The 21,747-nt window shown below is 43.4% G+C and overlaps 1 protein-coding gene across 2 annotated transcripts in view; it reads left to right on the top strand.

Annotated features, from left to right (window-relative positions):
• The window catches only part of ddo (D-aspartate oxidase), a 127,705-nt gene that overhangs the window by 70,994 nt on the left and 34,964 nt on the right, over positions 1-21,747 (top strand). For both annotated transcript variants that reach the window (XM_078542580.1, XM_078542582.1), the window contains exon 3: positions 2,089-2,197. In XM_078542580.1, coding sequence (XP_078398706.1) covers positions 2,089-2,197 — 109 coding nt within the window. The remainder of the gene's footprint in view (positions 1-2,088; positions 2,198-21,747) is intronic.

Genomic DNA, 21,747 nt, shown 5'->3' with positions numbered 1-21,747 from the left:
GTCGATTTGAGATGTTCAAGCCAGCATCTGTGAATCCTGCTGGCAAAACCATAATCAACCTCCCCTCCACACATCTTAAAACACTACAAGAGAAGTTCGAATGCTACTCCCCCTCCACGAGTATGGAAGACTGACTGGATATGTGATTCGTTTAGTTCACTTTCTTTTGAATCGTCAAAGAAGTTGTCATTAAAAGAATAAGAGGAATTCACAGAGCTCAGGATAGATCGTACACTGAAACTGAAGTTGGCAGAGATGTCTCTGGACACATTTTGGTCATTTGTGCGACAAGAATATCCCTCTATTTCAGATCACGCTATAGCAGTCCTTACTGTTTCCTACCTGTGCGAGTTAGTGTTCTCAACACTGGCTTATGTAAAAAAAAAACATAAGGAGGGAGCACCTGTCAGTGGAGCCCTGTCATCAGTTCTTCCCCGAATCAAGAGACTGCTCATAGAGGCAGGCCCAGGTGTCGCACTAATGTTGTCGGTCAGCTGCTGCTCACAGTATTACCTTCATTTGCATTCTGCTTTGTTTCATATACTTTTAATTTCAATAAGTTTTTTTTTAATGATGAATAAGAAGAAACAACTTTTTTTATTGTTACAAATATGAACTTCCACACTGAAATGCAGACTTAAAAAACTGAGAACATTCGAAAACGTTAATGGGAAACTCTTTAAAATCATACACATTTCTATAGGAAACGTTATATTTGATATGCAACTGGTGATAGGGCTTAAATCGTAAACTGCTTAAACTAATGAAAATTGTATAAGGCTGTGGCTTGATGTGTTTTTAGGAGGTTTTAGAGTTAAAAGGCTTTTGTTAGAGGGCTGTTCAGTTGAAGAAAATAGGAGGTGTGCCTCAAATTGTTTTGATATAAAGCTGTGCCGTGACATACAGAAGGGTGGGAACCATTGCATTAGGGTGCAGTAGTCAGTTTCAAATAATAAAAAAATACAATTACATTTAAAAGCTTTTAAAATGTATCTGTTAGTGCCCTTGCACCCAAAAGAACCCATTTCATTTTTGTAGCCTCCTTGAAGGCCCACTATGTAAGTGTAATTACCTATGCCTAATTAGCAATGCGCTAAGCTACCAATGGTGATTAATTCAGGTGGGGGCGTGGCATGTTTGTGAGCATGGTTCTGCTCTTAGATCGATATTGTTTAAACTTGTGCAAGACTGTGAATTGAATTTGCACGTAAAATAATGTGATCATTTGTGCCAATTTTGGACAAATTATGCCAAAAAAAATCAGTGCAACCAAGCAGGAACTCCAGGCTTTAGACTCCTAATGTTCAATGTTGATTTTAGAAAAGTGTGACTCCATCATGACAGAGAAAGTAAGTTTGTGTTGACAGGGAGTGTGCATTATATGCAAGACTTTTAATTATGCATAGGCAGACGCAAAAAGATTACGAGGTGGATTTTCTGGCACGGGTCGGAGCCCAGACGTTGGGCCCATTTGGGGGTCTGGAGCCCGCCCACGTCATCAGCGGGTCTGTTGGCACAACCCTCAGGGACGCAGCCTCCTAACTGGCTACCTCCATGCTCGCCCAATTATTAAGGATGGTGGGCGGACTCCCGATGCTGCAGGCCCACTCAGAGGGCACACAGCGATGGCAGGCTGGCAACCCCTCCAGGAGAGGTAGCTACTGCCGTTGTAGGCATGGAGGAGCGATGGCTACCCGCATAGACTTCTTGAAGTAAAGACACCCGAAGTCTGTAGGGTCATTGGATTAGAGGGCAAACCTCTCCAAAGGAATAGTCATGAATGAGCTTGCAGCTTTCCACGCCTGCAGCCCTGTCATTGGGGCATGCAGCCTCTGGTTCCAATGACATCTACCACCAGAGGCTGCCTTGATTTGAGCTGGCGGCCTCTGCATTCAGGTCATTGTTATCACAATTTGAACACTTGTGAAAATTATGGTAGGCTTTTGTCAATAATAATTGGTTCTGTTTTTTGTATCTTTTCTATGCATTAATGAATGTATAGTGGATGTGTATATATGTTGGTGATTAGGTTTAGTTTAGTTTTTACTGATCCTAGCTTTTACAAGTATCGTCTCTTGTTCAACTTAGAGACACCAGTCGATCGTCAGAAGCGCTGGTTTGAAGATACATTTGCTCACATCTTCTCTATTGCACAGTCAGCAGAAGCACCTGATATAGGTGTACAGTTCTTGTCCGGGTAAGGAGATTAGTTTTAGATTATATTATATATTAAATTGAGGACTCACTTTTTAACTCTGACCTGTTATGACACAGCAGTTGGTAAAGGCTGAGTTGTTTAAATCCCAGAAGGAAACTTGAACAACTGTCATAACCTATATTTTCAATTGGAATGTTTGAGATGCAGCTCTGAATTTAGGAATAAAACTACCGAGCCTCAAGAGGTTTTTTATATAAAACTACATTAAACAATTATTAATTTAACAACAAATTAAACACATACACGTCTACAAATTACTACCATAATAACTTGTAAACAAATCCCCAAATTAATCACTCCCAGGTAAATCTTCACCAAGGCAACAATAACCCATAGACTTCAAACAGATACTGGGCAAAGCACATTTGACCTTACAAATTCAAAATGATGTTCCCTGCAATTTGGTTCCTTTTCAAACACAGTTGTATGTTTACAGGCTGGTTAGACCTTAAATGACTCTGACCTGCACATACACAAACTCCTTTCAGTTTATACCTAGCTTCCCCTTTGAATGTAAATTTTCCATTGTATCCTAGGCTTTTAATGTCACATCTCCTAACAATAACATTTTCATCCCACTAAGTTTATTAGTAATATAAACATATTGCTTGGTGTCTCCCAGCTATGTGTAAGATTTTACCCATTCTTTTGAATGCTTTATTCAACAAATGCCTGTACTCTTTACCTTCTATCCTTAGTTAATGTATACCCAATTAACATCTCAAACTACTATACATCAAAGCATCCAGACTCACTGGCTTTAATCCATGCAGTCAAATACATAGACATACACACAGACACAGACTCTACTACAAGTCCAATTTAAAAATAATTTCTAGTAACATTATAGACATTAATATCTCTTCATGACAGACCTATCAGTGAAATTTGACGGGTCCTCATCTTTCAGATAAGGCATAAAACATAGACCAATCTGCCTTTTCATGGAATCGTACGGCACAGAAGGCTGTATTGTGGCTGTGCTGGCTCTTTGAAAGATCTACCTAGTTGCAGCCATTCCTCTGCTGTTTCCCTATAGCCCTGTAAGGTTATAAGATAATAAGAAATGGGATCAGGAGTAGGCCATCCAGCCCATTGAGCCTGCTCCACCATTCAGTAATATCATGGCTGATCTAATTGTGGCCTTAATGCCACTCTCTTTGCCTTAAATCCTTTTGACTGTCTTGTCAATCAAAAATCTGCCTAACTCAGGTTTGAATATGTTTAATGACCCAACTCTACAGATATCTGTGGAAGAGAATTCCAAAGACTAACAACCCTCTGAGAGTAGAAATTCCTTTTCATCTCCATCTTAAGTGGGAGAACCCTTATCTTTAAACTGTGCTTCCCCCCAACGTTCTAGATTCCTCGACAAGAAAAAACATCTCTCAGCATCCACCCTGTCAAGCCCCCTCAGAACCTAATACGCTTCAATAATATCACCCCTCATTCTGAATGACTATAAGCCAAACCTGCTCAACCTTTCCTAATAAGACAACCTCATTCGATCCAGGAATCAGTCTAGTGAACCTTCTCTGGACTGCTTCCAATACAAGTATATTCTTCCTTAAGTAAGGAGACCAAAACTGTACTCAGTACTCCAGGTGCAGCCTCACCAATGCCCCGTACAGTTGATGAAGATTTCCTTACTGTTATACCCATCCTCTTTGCAATAAAGGGCAAGATTCCATTTGCCTTCCTAAATTTAGAGAGGGTGGTCACACCGCAGCTGAAGGGACTTGAGGAAGGAAGGGAATGGGTGACCACCAGGCAGTCCAAGAGATACAGACAGGTAGTTCAGGAGTCCCCTGGGGTCCCGCTCGCAAATTGGTATTCCATTTTGGAGGCTGATGGTTCCCCCAGGAATTGCAGACAGTGTCAAGCTTCTGGCGCCACAAGCAGCCTGTCTGGACAGGAGGGGAGGAAGAGAGGAAGAGCAATAGTAATAGGGTATTCTGTAGTCAGGGGAACAGATAGGCGCTACTGTGGCCGTCAACGTGACTCCAGGATGGTGTGTTGCCTCCCTGGTGCCAGGGTCTGGGATGTCACTGAACGGCTGCAGGGCATCCTGAGGGGGGGAGGGTGATAAGGCAGAGGTACATGTTGGTACCAATGACATAGGTAGAAAGAGGGATGAGGTCTAGCAACAAGAATTCAGGGAGTTAGGCAGTAGGCTGAAAAGCAGGACTTCTCGGGTTGTAATCTCTGGATTACTCCCAGTGCCATGTGCTAGCGAGCACAGAAATAGGAGAATAGCTCAGATGAATACGTGGCTTAAGAGTTGGTGCAGGAGGGAGGGTTTTAGATTCCTGGATCACTGGGATCTTTTCTGGGGAAGGTGGGACCTGTACAAGCGGGACGGTCTACATCTGAACCAGAGCGGGACTAACATCCTTGCGGGTGGGTTTGCTAGTGCTGTTGGGAGGAGTTTAAACTAATTCGGCAGGGGGAGGGGACACAGAATGTTAGCAGATTAGGGACACATCATAATATAGTAAAACAATCAAGTCAGAGAGAGTACAGCTACATTAAGTTTCAAGGGAGTAAGGCACGGCTGGATGGCCTCTACTTTAATGCCAGGAGTATTACAGGTAAAACAGATGAGTTAAGGGTGAGGATTGACACGTGGAATTGTGATATAGTAGCCATCACTGAGACGTGATTGAGGGAGGGGCAGGATTGGCAGCTCAACATTCCAGGATATAGAATCTTCAGGCGAGATAGGGGAAGGGGTAAAAGAGGAGGAGGCATTGCATTATTAGTTAAAGAGTCAGTTACTGCAGTAAGGGAGATGATATCTTGGAGGGGGCATCGAATGAAGCTTTGTGGGTAGAGCTTAGGAATAAAAAAGGGGCAGCCACATTGTTAGGTGTTTATTATAGACTCCCAGATAGTCAGCGGGAAATTGAGGAGCAAATATGTGCACAATTTGCCGAGGTGTGTAAAAACAATAACAATAGGCTAATTATATTAGGTGATTTCAACTTTCCCAACATTAATCGGGATAGACATAGTGTTAAGGGCTTGGATGGAGTGGATTTCTTGAAATGTATACAGAAGAACTTTTTAGGTCAATATGTAGAGGGTCCAACAAGGGATGGAGCAGTGCTGGACCTAATTCTGGGGAATGAAGCCGGACAGGTGGCTGAGGTGGTGGTGGGGGAGCATTTTAGTGATAGCGACCACAACATGGTACAAATTAAGCTTGTTATGGACAAAGAAATAGACATGTTGTAAAAAAATGTTTTGGATTGGGGGAGAGCGGATTTTAGTAAAATAAGGCAGGATCTGGCCAAGGTAGACTGGGAACAGCTACTTGTGAGGAAATCTACAGAAAAGCAGATGGGGGTGTCAAAAAGGAAATGGGGAGGGTACAGGCTCAACATGTTCCCTCTAGGGTAATAGGAAGGAGTAACAAGCCCAGAGAACCATGGATGACCAGAGATATTCAGGATACGATGAGAAGGAAAAGAGAGGCATTTAGCAGGTACAGGGGTTGCAATTCAGTGGAGGCATTAGTGGAGTACAGGGAGTGCAGGGTGGAGCTTAAGAAAGCAATTAGGAGAGCAAAGAGGGGATATGAGAAAGCTCTGGCTGGTAAAAGTAGGGAAAAAGTGGATTTTAAAGAAAAAGCAGCTGATTGGTGAGTAAATCCTGGGAGCAGACTCGGAGGGAGGAGCACCAGAGCGGTGAGTATAAATCTAGCTTACCTTGGGGATTGGCAGCCTTATCTCCAGGGAGCAGACTCGGAGGGAGGAGCACCGGAGTGGTGACCTCGGGGCACAGAGTAACTGAAGCCAAAACTGAAAAAGTGATATCACAGGAAAGCTGTGACCTGATTGGTTGGTAGGAAATCTGCACCAAATTTGAAAAAAAAAACACTGCAAAGCTAATTAATAAATTAATTAACTAAGTTGAGATGGCTGGGCAGGTGATGTGCTGTAGCTATATGATGTGGGAGCTGACAGATCCCATTGCGAGCCGCAGTGACCACATCTGCAGCAAATGTTGGTTGCTGGAGGAACTCCGGCTCAGAATTGATGAGCTGGAGTCCGAGCTCTGGACGCTGCGGCACATCCAGGAGGGGGAGAGTTACCTGGACGCTTTGTTTCAGGAGGCGGTCACACCCGGTAGATTAAGTACCTCAAGTCCGGTCAGTGGTCAGGGTCAGCAGAGTGTGACTGCAGGTGAGGCAGGTAGAGGGATCCCGTGTTCAGGAACAGAGGAGCCTCAGGTCTTGATCTTGTCCAACAGGTATGAGGTACTTACTCCCTGTGTGGATGAGGAACAGGGCTGTTGGGAGGATGAGCCAGCTGACCATGGCACCGTGGCACAGGAGGCCATTCAAGAGGGGGGAACAAAAAGACAAGTGGTAGTTGTAGGGGATTCTATAATTAGGGGAATTGACAGCTTCCTTTGTTAGAAGGATCGGGAGTCCCGCATGGTATGTTGCCTGCCCGGTGCCAGGGTGAGGGACATCTCTGACCGGCTTGAAAGGATATTGGAGAGGGAGGGGGAGGATCCAGTTGTTGTGGTCCACGTCGGGACAAATAACATAGGTAAGACTAGGAAACAGGACTTGTTTGGGGAATATCAGGAACTAGGAACTAAATTAAGGAACAGGTCCTCAAGGGTTATAATCTCCGGATTACTACTCGAGCCATGTGCAAATTGGCATAGGGACGCGAGAATAAGGGAAGTAAACACGTGGCTAAAGGAGTGGTGTGGAAAAGAGGGGTTCCATTTCATGGGGCACTGGCATCAGTATTGGGACAGGAGGGATCTGTACCGTTGGGATGGTCTCCACCTGAACCGATCTGGGACCAATGTTCTAGCGAAAAGGTTAAATAGGGTGGTCAACAGTACTTTAAACTAGAAAGTTGGGGGGGGGGGGTTAAAACTCCAAGAAGTATGACTAATGGGAAACAAAGCAGCAGGTTAGCGTGTGGGGGGTGGATTCAACTTCATGGAAAATTATGAAAAAACTGAAAAGAAAGGAGAGCCCAGAATTGGCTGCAAGGGGATCAGAACTGGGAACTAAATATACAAGGATATACATCCTATCGAAAAGATAGGCAGGTTGGCAGAGGGGGTGGGGTTGCTTTGTTAGTAAGAAATGAAATTAAATTGATAGCAAGAAACGACGTAGGGTCAGATGATGTGGAATCTGTGTGGGTAGAGTTGAGGTAAAAAAATCATAATGGGAGTTATGTACAGGCCTCCGAACAGTAGTCAGGATGTGGGGCACAAGATACACCAGGAGGTAGAAAAGGCGTGTAAGAAAGGCAAGGTTACAGCGACCATGGGGGATTTCAATATGCAGGTAGACTGGGAAAATCAGGTTGGTAGTGGATCCCAAGAAAAGGAATTTGTGGAATGTCTGCGAGATGACTTTTTGGAGCAGCTTGTGGTGGAGCCCCCTAGGGAACAGGCAATTCTAGATTTAGTGATGTGTAATGAGGCAGATTTGATAAGGGAGCTTAAGGTGAAGGAACCCTTAGGAGGAAGTGACCATAATATGATAGAATTTACCCTGCAGTTTGAAAGGAAACAGCTGGAATCAGGTGTAACGGTATTACAGTTGAATAAAGGAAACTACAGAGGCATGAGGGAGGAGCTGGCCAGAATTGACTGGGAGATGAGCCTAGCAGGAAAGACAGAGGAACAACAATGGCAGGAGTTTCTGGGAGTAATTTGGGAGACACAGCAAAAATTCATCCCTAGGAAGAAGAAGCATACTAAAGGGAGAACGAGGCAACCATGGCTGACAAGGGAAGTCAGGGACAGCATAAAAGCTAAAGAGAAAGCATACAATGCGGCGAAGAGCAGTGGGAAACCAGGGGATTGGGAAGCCTACAAAGACCAACAGAGGACAACTAAAAAAGAAATAAGGAGGGAGAAGATTAAATATGAGGGTAAACTAGCCAGTAATATAAAAGAAGATTGCAAGAGTTTTTTTAGATATATAAAGGGTAAGAGAGAGGCAAAAGTGGACATTGGGCCGCTGGAAAATGATGCTGGAGAAGTAGTAGTGGGGAACAAAGAAATGGTGGAGGAACTGAATAGGTACTTTGCGTCAGTCTTCACAGTGGAAGACACGAGTGACATCCCCAAAGTTCAAGAGAGTCGGGGAGCAGAGGTGAGTATGGTGGCCATTACTAAGGAGAAGGTGCTAGGAAAACTGAAAAGTCTGAAGGTGGATAAATCGCCTGGACCAGATGGATTACACCCCAGAGTTCTGAAGGAGATAGCTGAAGAGATAGTGAAGGTGTTAGTGGTGATCTTTCAGGAATCACTCGAGTCAGGGAGGGTCCCAGAGGACTGGAAAATCGCTAATGTAACCCTCCTATTTAAGAAGGGAGTGAGGCAAAAGACGGGAAATTACAGGCCGATTAGCCTGACCTCGGTCATTGGTAAGATTTTAGCGTCCATTATTAAGGATGAGATTTCAGAATACTTGGAAGTGCATGGTAAAATAGGGCAAAGTCAGAATGATTTCATCAAGGGGAGGTCATGCCTGACAAATCTGTTAGAATTCTTTGAGGAGGTAACGAGTAGGTTAGACAATAGAGAGCCAATGGATGTTATCTACTTGGACTTCCAGAAGGCCTTTGACAAGGTGCTGCACAGGATGCTGCTCAGTAAGATAAGAGCCCATGGTGTTAGAGGCAAGGTACTAGCATGGATAGAAGATTGGCTGTCTGGCAGGAGGCAGAGAGTGGGGATAAGGGGGTCCTTCTTAGGATGGCGGCCGGTGACTAGTGGAGTTCCGCAAGGGTCAGTGTTGGGACCACAACTTTTCACTTTATACATTAATGATCTAGATGAAGGAACTGAGGGCATCCTGGCTAAGTTTACAGATGATACAAAGATAGGTGGAGGGACAGGTAGTATTGAGGAAGTGGGGAGTCTGCAGAAGGATTTGGACAGGTTAGGAGAATGGGCAAAGATGGAATACAACGTGGGGAAGTGTGAGGTCATGCACTTTGGTAGGAAGAATAGAGGCATAGACTATTTTCTAAATGAGGAGAGAATTCAGAAATCTGGAGTGCAAAGGGACTTGGGAGTCCTAGTCCAGGATTCTCTTAAGGTTAACTTGCAGGTTGAGTCGGTAGTTAGGAAGGCAAATGCAATGTTGGCATTTATTTCGAGAGGACTAGAATATAAAAGCAGAGATATGCTGCTGAGGCTTTATAAGGCTTTGGTCAGACCACATTTAGAATATTGTGAGCAATTTTGGGCCCCATATCTCAGGAAGGATGTACTGGCCCTGGAGAGGGTCCAGAGGAGATTCACAAGAATGATCCCAGGAATGAAAGGCTTAACGAATGAGGAAAGTTTGAGGACTCTGGGTCTATACTCGATGGAGTTTAAAAGGATGAGGGGGGATCTGATTGAAACTTACAGAATACTGAAAGGCCTGGATAGAATGGACGTGGGGAAGATGTTTCCATTAGTAGGAGAGACTAGGACCCAAGGGCACAGCCTCAGAGTAAAGGGAAGACCTTTTAGAACAGAGATGAGGAGAAACTTCTTTAGCCAGAGAGTGGTGAATCTATGGAATTCATTGCCACAGAAGGCTGTGGAGGCCAGGTCATTGAGTGTATTTAAGACCGAGATAGATAGGTTCTTGATTGGTAAGGGGATCAAAGGTTACGGGGAGAAGGCGGGAGAATGGGGTTGAGAAACTTATCAGCCATGATTGAATGGCAGAGCAGACTGGATGGGCCGAATGGCCTAATTTCTGCTCCTATGTCTTATGATCTTATGGTCTTATATTCTATAAGTATATCAATGGGAAGAGGATAACCAGGGAAAGAGTAGGGCCCATAAGGGACCAAGGGGGCAATCTATGGGTGGAGCCAGAGGACATCGGTAGAGTGTTGAATGAATACTTCACATCCGTCTTCACCCAAGAGGATGAGGATGAAGGTATGGAACTTGGGGAGAGAGACTGTGAGGTTCTTGAGCAAATTGATATAGGGAGTGACAAGGTAATGGAGGTGTTGGCTGGCTTAAAAGTGGACAAATCTCCGGGTCCGGATGATTTGTGTCCCAGACTGCTGAGGGAGGCAAGGGAGGAGATCGCAGGGGCTTTGACCCAAATTTTTAATTCCTCTCTGGCCACGGGGGAGGTGCCAGAGGACTGGAGAACAGCTAATGTGGTTCCGCTATTTAAGAAGGGTTATAGAGATATGCCAGGGAACTACAGACCAGTGAGTCTCACATCAGTGGTAGGGAAACTACTGGAGAAAACTCTGAAGGAGAAAATCTATCTCCACTTGGAGAGGTAAGGTTTGATCAGGTATAGTCAGCAAGGCTTTGTCAGAGGGAGGTCATGCCTAACAAAGTTGATTGAATTTTTTGAGGAGGTGACCAGGTGTGTAGATGAGGGTAGTGCAGTTGATGTAGTTTATATTGATTTCAGCAAAGCCTTTGACAAGGTCCCACATAGGAGACTTATAAAGAAGGCAAATGCACATGGGATACAGGGTAATTTGATAAAGTAGATTCAAAATTGGCTTAGTTGTAGGAGACAGAGGGTGATGACAAAAAACTGCTTTAGTGACTGGAAGCCCGTGTCCAGTGGCATACCACAGGGATCTGTGCTGGGTCCCCTATTATTCGTCATTTATATAAATGACATAGTTGACTATGTGGGGGGCAGGATTAGTAAGTTTGTGGATGATACAAAGATTGGCCGGGTGGTTAACAGTGAGGTTGAGTGTCTTGGGTTACAGGAAGATATAGACGGGATGGTCAAATGGGCAGATAAGTGGCAGATGAAATTTAACCCTGAAAAGTGTGAGGCGATACACTTTGGAAGGAGTAATCTGACAAGGAAGTATTCAATGAACGGCATGACACTAGGAAGTTCTGAGGAACAAAGGACCTTAGCGTGTGTGTCCATAGATCTCTGAAGGCAGAGGGGCATGTTAATGGGTTGGTGAAAAAGGCATATGGGACACTTGTCTTTATCAATCGAGGCATAGATTACAAAAGTAGGGAGGTCATGTTGGAGTTGTATAGAACCTTGGTGAGGCCACAGCTGGAGTACTGTGTGCAGTTCTGGTCGCCATATTATAGGAAGGATGTGATTGCACTGGAGGGGGTGCAGAGGAAATTCACCAGGATGTTGCCTGTGATGAAACATTTAAGTTCTGAAGAGAGGTTGGATAGACTTGGGTTGTTTTCGTAGGAGCAGAGAAGACTGAGGGGCGACCTGATCGAGGTGTACAAGATTATGAGGGGCATGGACAGAGTGGATAGCGAGCAGCTGTTCCCCTTAGTTGAAGGGTCAGTCACGAGGGGACACAAGTTCAAGGTAAGGGGCAGGAGGTTTGGGGGATGTGAGGAAAAAGTTTTTTACCCAGAGGGTGGTGACTGTCTGGAATACGCTGCCTGGGAGGGTGGTGGAGGCGGGTTGCCTCACATCCTTTAAAGAGTACCTGGATGAGCACTTGACATGGCATAACGTTCAAGGCTATGGGCCAAATGCTGGTAAATGGGATTAAGTAGGTAGGTTAGGTGTTTCTCATGTGTCGGTGCAGACTCGATGGGCCGAAGGGCCTCTTCTGCACTGTGTGGTTCTGTGATTCTGTGATTACTTCTTTTCATATATATGTCCAATAACCTTTTGAAAGTTATTATTGAACCTGCTTCCACCAGTCTCCAGGTGGTGCATTCCAGATGGTAACAACTTGCTGAGTTTAAAAAAAAAGTTTTTTCCTTTCCTCCCCTGAACTTATTGCCAATTATCTTAAATTTGTGTCCCCTGGTTACCAACCCTTCTGCCAGTGAGAGCAGTTTCTCTATATCATTCGTTCATTCATTGGTTCGTTCATTTGTTTTCACCATAGTCTTAGTGGGGCCGTTGCCATTGTCTTGCTTCTTCTGTCTGTTTTCAATCATCCCCCAGTCCACGTCTCTGTCAGGAAGATATAATAATTCTCATAATATTATTGGAATTTATTGTAAAATAGAGTAATAGTGGGATGTGTCTATATGTGTCTGTGTGTGTAAGACTTACTTGAATTAGAGGCAGCTAGTCCGGGTGCTTTGATGTAAGAAGAGAAGTTTGGTTTAAAATGATAATTAGGTAAACATGGGGAAGTTTAGAAACATAGCTGTCAAAGGAATATTTGCATATTTAAATAGACCAGTCGAGATTGTTTTCAAAAGAGGGGTGAAATGTGTCACCTAGCCAGGTGAAGTTTAGAAATAATGGCCAACATTTTCCCCTATTGGGCGGGCGGCCCTTCGATTGGCGTCCCTGTTTGGGAGCGCGCTGCCATTTTATGTCGGCAGGCCAATTAAAGTCCACCCAACGTGACGTCTGCCAGGAAGCGCTATGCGCTCCCTGTGCAGCCGGGCGGGAGGGACTCCCTCAGGTGGGAGTGCGCTCTTTCGCACATGTGTGTGAAAGAACGCACAGATCTCCCTGAGGCAAAGTGCTGCCTCAGGGAGATTGGCTCTGATGTAAAAGTTGAACTTCAGGTAATAAAAAAATTTCCCTGACACTGACACTATCACATGAGCTGGGACATGTCCATTACTTTTATTGAAATATTTGTTAAAATTTTAAAAACCCTCATGAAACCTCATCCCGCCTGTGGATGAGGTTTCATGCTTTTTCCAAAGCCGGCATGGGGGCCTAAGGTTGGACGGGCAGGTCCATCAAACAGGTTAATTAGTTTTTTAATGGCCTTAATAGGCTGTTGACGGTTCGGTGGGCACGCAGCCGATTTGGTTGTGCGCCCGCCGAACTGAAAATCTAAATGACGCGGGGTGATGTCGGGATGCACGCCCGATGTATCCCCACGTCATTTTACGCGTCGGCGAGCGGGGACCGCCCCCGCTTGCCGACTAGATAAACCTGCCCAGTGTGTTTATTTTTCCCAAATATTACTGGTAAAACTTAGTGCTATGAGAAGGTTTTATTATCAGGAAGATAAAGTCCAAAGACATAGTAAAACAATGGGTATTTGCATTCAAAGGTGAAAATATGTATAAAGGAGCAAAGGCTGTGTGTAAAAAAAGGCATTTTAAGATCTTACAAGTGTGTGAAAAAGCCTTCAGCATCTATGCCTCAAGTTGCTGTCTTCAAAGTACTGAAGTTAAGAAAACTCACTTAGAATTCGACTTGTTCAGGGTATCATGTTTCTTTGCCTGGGTCTTTTAAAATCTATGTGTCTTACTGTTGCCTTAACAAAAGTGTAACTGATTGATTAGGCAATTTAGAAGTTATCATAGTAGTAATTTGTAGATCTATGTATGTATTTAAAATCATTTCTCTTATTAATAAATATTAATCTAGTTTTGTAAAACTATAAGACTAGGTGATCTTATTACTACTGAGTTCAAGGCATGCATCTTGAAATTTATACAAATTGCAAAACAAGTTGTGGCAGTTGTTTCAAGTTTCCCTCTGGAATTTGAACAACTCCACATTTACCATCGGCTGTGTCATAACAGTCTCAATGTTATCCACCAATCCAATTTTTCTTCTTCCTCTTCTGTTTTTACCCTCAATTTCTCCTTCAGTTGTTGCCAGGTCAAGGCTTTGTTTCCAATGTCCATACTTGGCTATCTCTCTCTCTCTAACTGTTATTAGCAGCCCTTTTGATTCCTGAACTTCTACTCTTGATCTAACCCACTCATTTGTCTTTCTGTCCATCCAGCTGATCCTGGGCATCCTCTGCCATACCCACATTTCAAAAGCTGTTATCCTCCTCTCATTCTTTTTCTTCAGAGTCCAACTCTCACACCCAAAGAGGCCAACACTCCACACTAGTGACTGTACTAGATGGTTTTTCAGCTTCATGCTGATGTTTTTGGATTTCCAGATGCTACTTAAGTCATTGGGTCACGCCTCTTGCCATAGCTAATCTAACCTGGAATTTATTCTTGAATGTAATTTTGGTAATTTTGAGGCAAAGGCCAACGTTATAGTTCTAAATGGCAATGAAAAAGTCAAAATTGAAAGCACCGAGATAGAGGCAGTGGACTATTTCAAGTGCGTTGGCTTGATGATAAACACCAAAGTTTTCTACATAGACTTGGGGTTTGACAGAGTATATGTAAAACTTCCAGAGTAATATTTAAAGAGCAGCCAAGAGCTGTCCTAATGTCGAGCCAGCATTTCTCTCTCAGCCAAAGCCACAGACATGGCTTAACTGCTTATTTATCTTGTTTGAGGTGTGCATGTGGACTTTGGCACTTACCTACATAACAATAATGATTGCGTTAGAAAGGTAAATGCTTTGGGGCAAAAGATTATGAATACAAGGTTGTTCATTTGTTATTCCTATTCTTCATGGAAGTTTAGCTGTATGTTATATCAGGAATACGTGTTGCAGTTAGAAGTAGCAGACGCATATGAAATGCTGCTAATTGGATAGAACTGAGCAAAAGGGAATCTTGGAGCACATGCCATTAATTTAGATAGCCCATTTCAAGCACATCCTGGTAGCCTTCCATACTTTTTTGAGTGTGTCTGTGTGTGTGTGTGGTGCCTTGGTAAGGGATGTCAAGAATTTGTTGCAGCATTAGGTAGTGCTGGTGAGTGGTGGTAATCAAAATGGACAGATAGTAACTGAGTTTGTAAAGAAGAGCAACATAGAAGAGTATGAGGAAAAAGATGTAAAGAGTTGGAGTATTGACAGAGTGAAAAATTGCAAAGGCCTCAGGGAGCAATGCCAGATGCAGTGATAGAATCAGAGCAAATAAAGGAGGTGTACTTACTATATCTTAGGAGAGACAATTCAGAGGAGGCAGAGTTGGTGGCTGAGTGTAGAAATGTCAGGCAGGAGCATGAATTGCACAAAGAGATGTGCATCTAAAGAGGGCATGAATATTGAGTTGTTGTGAATATCTAATTTTATAATTCATGTGTTCTAGAGGTGTAACATTTAGTTTTAGGAATTGAATTTTAAATGTAGATAAATGAAAACACCTGATTGAGAAACTGGTAAACAAACCAGAAGTAAGTGCAAATCAAACAGACCTACGGTAATTACAGTTCAAAGGAAGAAATCTTATTGTGTTGCAGAGAAGGTGATGAAAGTTATTCACGATGTAATAGTATAATAACACCCTCTTGTGGCCATTTGTGTATGTATGTATATATAGTCAAACCAGAATAAACTAGCTTTTCAGTCAATTGCTTGATTTTCCATGTGGCCCGCTGTCTCTTTTCTGTCCTGCAAAAATATCACAGTCTGGCAGTGAGATGGGATTGTGGATTCCCTAGCTTTACAAATTTGGTTGGAGAAGCTTCCCGCAAACAAGTAGAGAAATTGTGGGGTTTTTTTTGCTGAGGAATAGTCTTAAAAATCCAGTCTCAGTGAAAAGGCTGTTGTACACGTGGATGGACTGACCTTCGAAGATGGCTGCATCAACAGGTATTATTGGGTGACTGGGGGATATAGTCATGACCAACAGTCCTTCACCACTTATGTGGAGCTGCTAGAGATGTATTTCACTGTTAATAATACCCCTGATGTTGCTGATAATCCAGCTGTTAATCAGGCAGTGGGGGAATAGAAAAGGGCGATATTTCTGACTGAAACAGGCCCAGGAGTGTATGAAACGCTCAAGAATTTGCTCACCTCTGCTAAGCCAAGAGACACGTCCCTGTCAGACATTTGTGCTTGAGCAGCACTACAATCCCAAGCCATTGGAGGTTGCAGAAAACTATCGCTTTGTAACCAGGAATCAGTGAGGACATTAGAGAGGTTATCATGTCTTTGGAAAAGCTGTCCGTCCATTGTAATTTTGGAGAATTTCAAGAGAGAGCATTGCGGGACAGATTTGTTTGAGATTTAGAAAGCGAATGCATTTGCTGCAAGTTGCTGACATTAGCAGAGTTAACTTTTGATATAACTTGCAACCAGCATTGTCCATGGACATGGCAGAACGTGACTTGAGAGAAGTCAGAGTTAACAACTACTAGCTGAAGCATAAGAGGTTCCCGCTCCTGTTAAAATTAAAGTGCATGTGATTGGGGGTAGTATATTGAGATGGATAGAAAACTCGTTAGCAGACAGGAAACAAAGAGTAGGAATAAACGGGTCTTTTTCCGAATGGCAGGCAGTGACTAGTGGGGTACCGCAGGGATTGGTGCTGGGACCGTAGCTACTTACAATATATATTAATGATTTAGATGAGGGAACTAAATGTCGTACCTCCAAATTTGCAGATGACACAAAGCTGGGTGGGAGGGTGAGCTGTGAGGAGGATGCAGAGATGCTTCAGTGTGATTTGGACAAGCTGAGTGAGTGGGAAAATGCATGGCAGATGCAGTATAATGTGGATAAATGTGAGGTTATCCACTTTGGTAGCAAAAACAGGAAGGCAGATTATTATCTGAATGGCTATAAATTGAGAGAGGGGAATGTGCAACGAGATCTGGGTGTCCTTGTACACCAGCCGCTGAAGGTAAGCATGCAGGTGCAGCAGGCAGTAAAGAAGGCACATGGTATGTTGGCCTTCATAGCCAGATGATTCGAGTACAGGAGCAGAGACATCTTGCTGCAATTATACAGGGCCTTGGTGAGACCACACCTGGAATATTGTGTGCAGTTTTGGTCTCCTTATCTGAGGAAGGATGTTCTTGCTATAGAGGGAGTGCAGCGAAGGTTTATCAGACTGATTCCTGGGATGGCGGGACTGACATATGAGGAGAGATTGAGTCGATTAGGATTATATTCGCTGGAGTTCAGAAGAATGAGGGGGATCTCATAGAAACCTATAAAATTCTAACAGGACTAGACAGGATAGATGCAGGAAGGATGTTCGCGATGGTGGGGGAGTCCAGAACCAAGGGTCACAGTCTGAGAATACGGGGTAGACCACTTAGGACTGAGATGAGGAGAAATTTCTTCACCCAGAGAGTGTTGAGCCTGTGGAATTCTCTACCACAGAAAGTAGTTGAGGCCAAAACATTGTATGTTTTCAAGAAGGAGTTAGATATAGCTCTTGGGGCGAAAGGGATCAAAGGACATGGGGAGAAAGCAGGAGCGGGCTATTGAGTTGGATGATCAGCCATGATCATGATGAATGGTGGAGCAGGCTTGAAGGGCCGAATGGCCTACTCCTATTTTCTATATTTCTATGTTTTCTCCCTTACGGATGGTTTTTGACTTTATGATTTTTATAAACGACAAAATCGCACAGACACAGGATTTGGCTCAACCACAAACTTGTTTATTTTTTAAAAACCCTCCTAACTCCCTAATACAAAGATCCCTAAATTAGTTTAAATGGCACCACACAACACCTCAGCTGGTTAGTCCGATTTAAATCTCTCCACGATTTAACCTTGGCTTCCACCCAAACACACAAAGTCACCATGACCTAATAGAAAACCTTTACTGAAAAACCACAGGCAAAACTCCACGTTTCTGCCCCAAACCTTCCTCAATACAAACTCAACCCCGCCCAGGATTTGGTTGTTACACTTAAGTCCCGATACCCCTCGGATTTGGCTAATAACTTACAATCCTCCTGCGTGTTGGTCCTTTCTGGTGTGAATTGTAGGTCCGCGAGTCAGGTTAACCATTCCTGACGCTTCTTCTTGACTGCAGTCCCAAACCCTTTGATCTTGCCCTTTTTATGATGTTTCTTATCGGAATATCATAAACACATTTCCTGAGGCCATTCTGCTGGATGGTCAGTGCTCAGCACCTTTCAATCCTTTGCCCTGATCCAGACAGACTCACTCAGTACTGATGTTATTTCCATAACCAAAAATGATGGACTCCACCAAGTTCCTCTCCTTCCTTGACTGCAGCGAATGCTGTTGTATGATGGCTGTTGTCTGGGGCCATTTGGTTGTAACAATGGCCTCCTCAATTTCTTAATTGGGTTACATGATGACAGTTATCTTGTGCCACTGTTGTGATAATGTCCCCATTTCTAGTCCTTTAATTGTGTTCGTTCTTTTGTGATGTTGGTATGTTTGAAATTAACCCCTTAAGAGTATAGCCTGTCTCTCTGTGTTTCGTGTTGAGGTTTGGCTTTTATTTATAGTACTTGTGCCTGGGGGTTTTGGGTTTTTTCATATTTCATAAGTTACAGTTGGAGGGGATTCTGATCTCATTGAAGTAAATAAGCTGCGGTGAGTAAGCAGAAGGCCCTAACAGCAGTAGTTAGTAGGAGCAGAGGTACTAAAAAGTCCTGTAATCAGTGCTTAGGTTGAAATTGGGAACAGAATTTCCCATTTGTGAAGGCAGAGTGCTACAGCTGCAAGAAGAAAGATCACCTTGCCAAGGCATGTCGAAGGAATGTAAATAGAGAAGAACCTGGCTGGAGGAAACAGCAGTCACTGCATATGGTTGGTCGAATAGCACCAGGTCAATGAGGGATTGGTTGAGACCCATACGATTTGACACCCAAGGATGTCCAGTGGAAATTCGCAGGGCATCATGGCCCAAGTAGCGTTGGATGGAGCTCTGGTAAACATGGAGCTCGACACGGGTGCATCAGTTAGCATGATTCCTGAATCACTATATCGTGAAAAGTTGAGACAACATCAACTGGAGAAGTCCTGCATAGAACTATGAAGTTATGGAGGAAAGAACATTCCTGTAATGGGAAGTGTGTCAGTTCCAGTCACATACAAGGGGCAATGTCTAAAAATGGCCCATCATTGTGGTGAAGGGTGAAAAACCAGCCTTGTTAAGAAGAAATGGGTTAACAGCACTTAAGTTCAATTGAGACGAGCTTTTGCGCAGAGAAGTGAAGTTCACAACGCAAGACGACGTGACTGCCAGGACTCCCTGGTATTTAGTGAAACTGGCAAACCGATTCAAGGATGTAAGTTCAACGTCCAGAGAAAAGCAGGACCAGTTTATTGCAGGCCTCATCAAATACCCTATGCACTAAGAGAAATAAAAGCAAGAGTTGAAAAGACTTGAGACTGAGAACATTAGACCAGAGTAATTGAGCTACTCCCATGATGGTAGTACCAAGCCCAGATGTTGTGTAAGAATATGTGGTAACAATAAGGTACAGTAAATCAGGTACTGGAATTTAATCCACCCAACACTTTGGCAAACGTGGAGGATCTGTTCACACTGTTGTCAGGAGGCCAGATTTTTTCAAAGTTAAATCAGACAAGCACTTAACTGCAACTTGAATTGGATGATGGGTCTAAACCATATTTGACAATTAATACAAACATGGACCTATTTCTGTTTCATAGGTTGCTATTTGGTGTTTCTTCAGTCCCTGGAATTTTTCAAAGGGATGATGAACTAAGTATTGCAAGGAATTCAGGGAGTAGTGTACTATTTAGGTGACATATTTATTTCAGCTCCAAAAAGACAGACTCATGATGAAAGGCTGGAAAAGGAGCTCCAGCATTTGGAGAAGCATGGCGTTTGGGCAAAGGCTCTCAATTTTTTTCATTCTTTCAAGAGATGTGTGCGTAACTGGCTAGGCTAGCATTTATTGCCCAACCCTAATTGCCCTTGAGAAGGTGGTGGTGAACCGCCTTCTTGCACCGCTGCAGTCCATGTGATGTAGGAAGGGACTTCCAGAATTTTGATCCAACGACAGTGAAGAAACAGCAATATATTTCAAATCAGGATGGTATGTGGCTTGGGAGAAAAACTTGGAGGTAATGGCGTTCCCATGCATCTGATGCCCTTGTTCTTCTTGGCAGTGGAGGTTGTGGGTTTGGAAGGTGCTGTTGAAGGAGCCTTAGTGAGTTTCTGTAGTACATCTTGTAGATGGTACACACTGCTGCCACTGTGTGCCAGTGGTGAAAAGAGTGAAAGTTTAAGGTGGTGGCTGGGGGACCAATCAAGCAGGCTGCTTTGTCCTGGATGGTGTCGAGCTTTGAGTGTTGATGGAGCTGCACTCATCCAGGCAAATGGAGAGTATTCCATCACGCTGCTGACTTGCGCCTTGTAGATGGCTTGGGGGAGTCAGAAGGTGAGTTACTCTCTACAGAATTCCCAGCCTCTGACCTGTTCTTATAGCCACAGTATTAATTTGGCTAGTCCAGTTTAGTTTCTGGTCAATGCTAACCCCCAGAATGTTGACAGCAAGGAATCCAGCGATGTTCATATCATTGAATGTCAAGGGGAGATGGTTGGATTCTCTCTTTTTGTAGATGGTCATTGCCTGGCACTTATTGGTCCAAGCCTGAATGTTGTCCAGGTCTTGCTGCTGTTATCATTTTTGTATGTATTTATGTACATAGTCAAATCTGATTAAACTAGTTTCAGTTTGGCACTTGATTCCCATCTAGCACACTTTTTCTGTGATAACTTTGCAGGACATACACATAGGATTGTAATGGCCTATCTGGAGGAGACTGTTTGTCTCGAGATCTTTCAGAAAATACTTTGAAGTTGTCGTGTAAATGGGGTCGGTTTAAATTATTCATGTAGGTTTGCCAGATCAAAGAAGCTCTAAAAGTAACTTGTAAACAAGGGTGTTTCTTGATGGAACCAGTGAGCCAGGTGAGTTAGCCATTATCTCAATTAGAGATATAAATTATTCATATGGATCGCAGAATCAAAGGGTTGTTTTGAAGGTAAAAGATAATTAATTACATTTCTGCTGAGAACATTCCAGATATGCCAAGTTGTTATGGAAATAGGCTATGCAAGGAAGTATTCTTTTGTTTTGGGTTTTTAACCTGTGTGTTTTCACACACAAACAAGCACCCAGCCTTTGAGCAGCTTGGAAACAGGCAGTCAGCTTGGCTGATATTTGGAGAAGGCAGAGGGAATGGCTGCCAGGAGCTGGAACCATAGCAGAGGGCTGTCAGAAACATGAAGGGTTTTCTGATTTTAAAAGTCAAGACTATAAGTGAAACCCAACCTTGAGCTGAGAGATCTATAATCACGAGGTCTTGAAGGTGAATTGGATGGTTGCCTAGCCAATTGTTGGTGGAAGGATCCCCATGGAATCACACACTTCAGAGAAGAATTAGAACACTGAGGAGAAACCAAAGTGAATTCCCGAGAGCTGTGGCATACCTTGATTTGGTCCGAGAAGAAGTGAATGAAGCCTAAGATCCTCTAATATATGGGAGGACTCTTGAATGGAAGTAAAAAGTAGAATGGCATTTAAAACTTAAGTGGTTACACAATATAGTGTTAAGCTAGTAGAGTTTGCTTTGTTTCATTTTTGTACAGTAAAGTTTTTTTTTGTTTAAAACATGAAACGTTGAGGTGTAGTTCTTTCAATTAATAACTGGGAGTTTGAATTACTCTTTAAACGTTAATAGTCTGTACGGGGATCATAACAGAGTCTTAACATTGGTAATGAGAGAAACTGATGGAGAAGATGAGAGCCCACGAGAGTGAATAGTGGTGTACTAAAAACTCAGTAGTAAGAAAGGATTCAAGACAAGAACATCCAGGACAGAGCAGTCTGTTTAATTGGTGCTCCAACCAGTGGACTCAGCATACACCCCCTTCATTAGTGGGCACAGGATACACATCCAGAAACTTGAGATGGATTTCACAGCATATCTCTCCACTGCGACCTAGACCACCAAGAAGGACAAG

The sequence above is a fragment of the Cetorhinus maximus genome, chromosome 5 (genome assembly GCF_964194155.1).
Source record: "Cetorhinus maximus chromosome 5, sCetMax3.hap1.1, whole genome shotgun sequence".
Taxonomy (NCBI): domain Eukaryota; kingdom Metazoa; phylum Chordata; class Chondrichthyes; order Lamniformes; family Cetorhinidae; genus Cetorhinus; species Cetorhinus maximus.
This window is presented reverse-complemented; position numbering and strand designations above follow the sequence as displayed.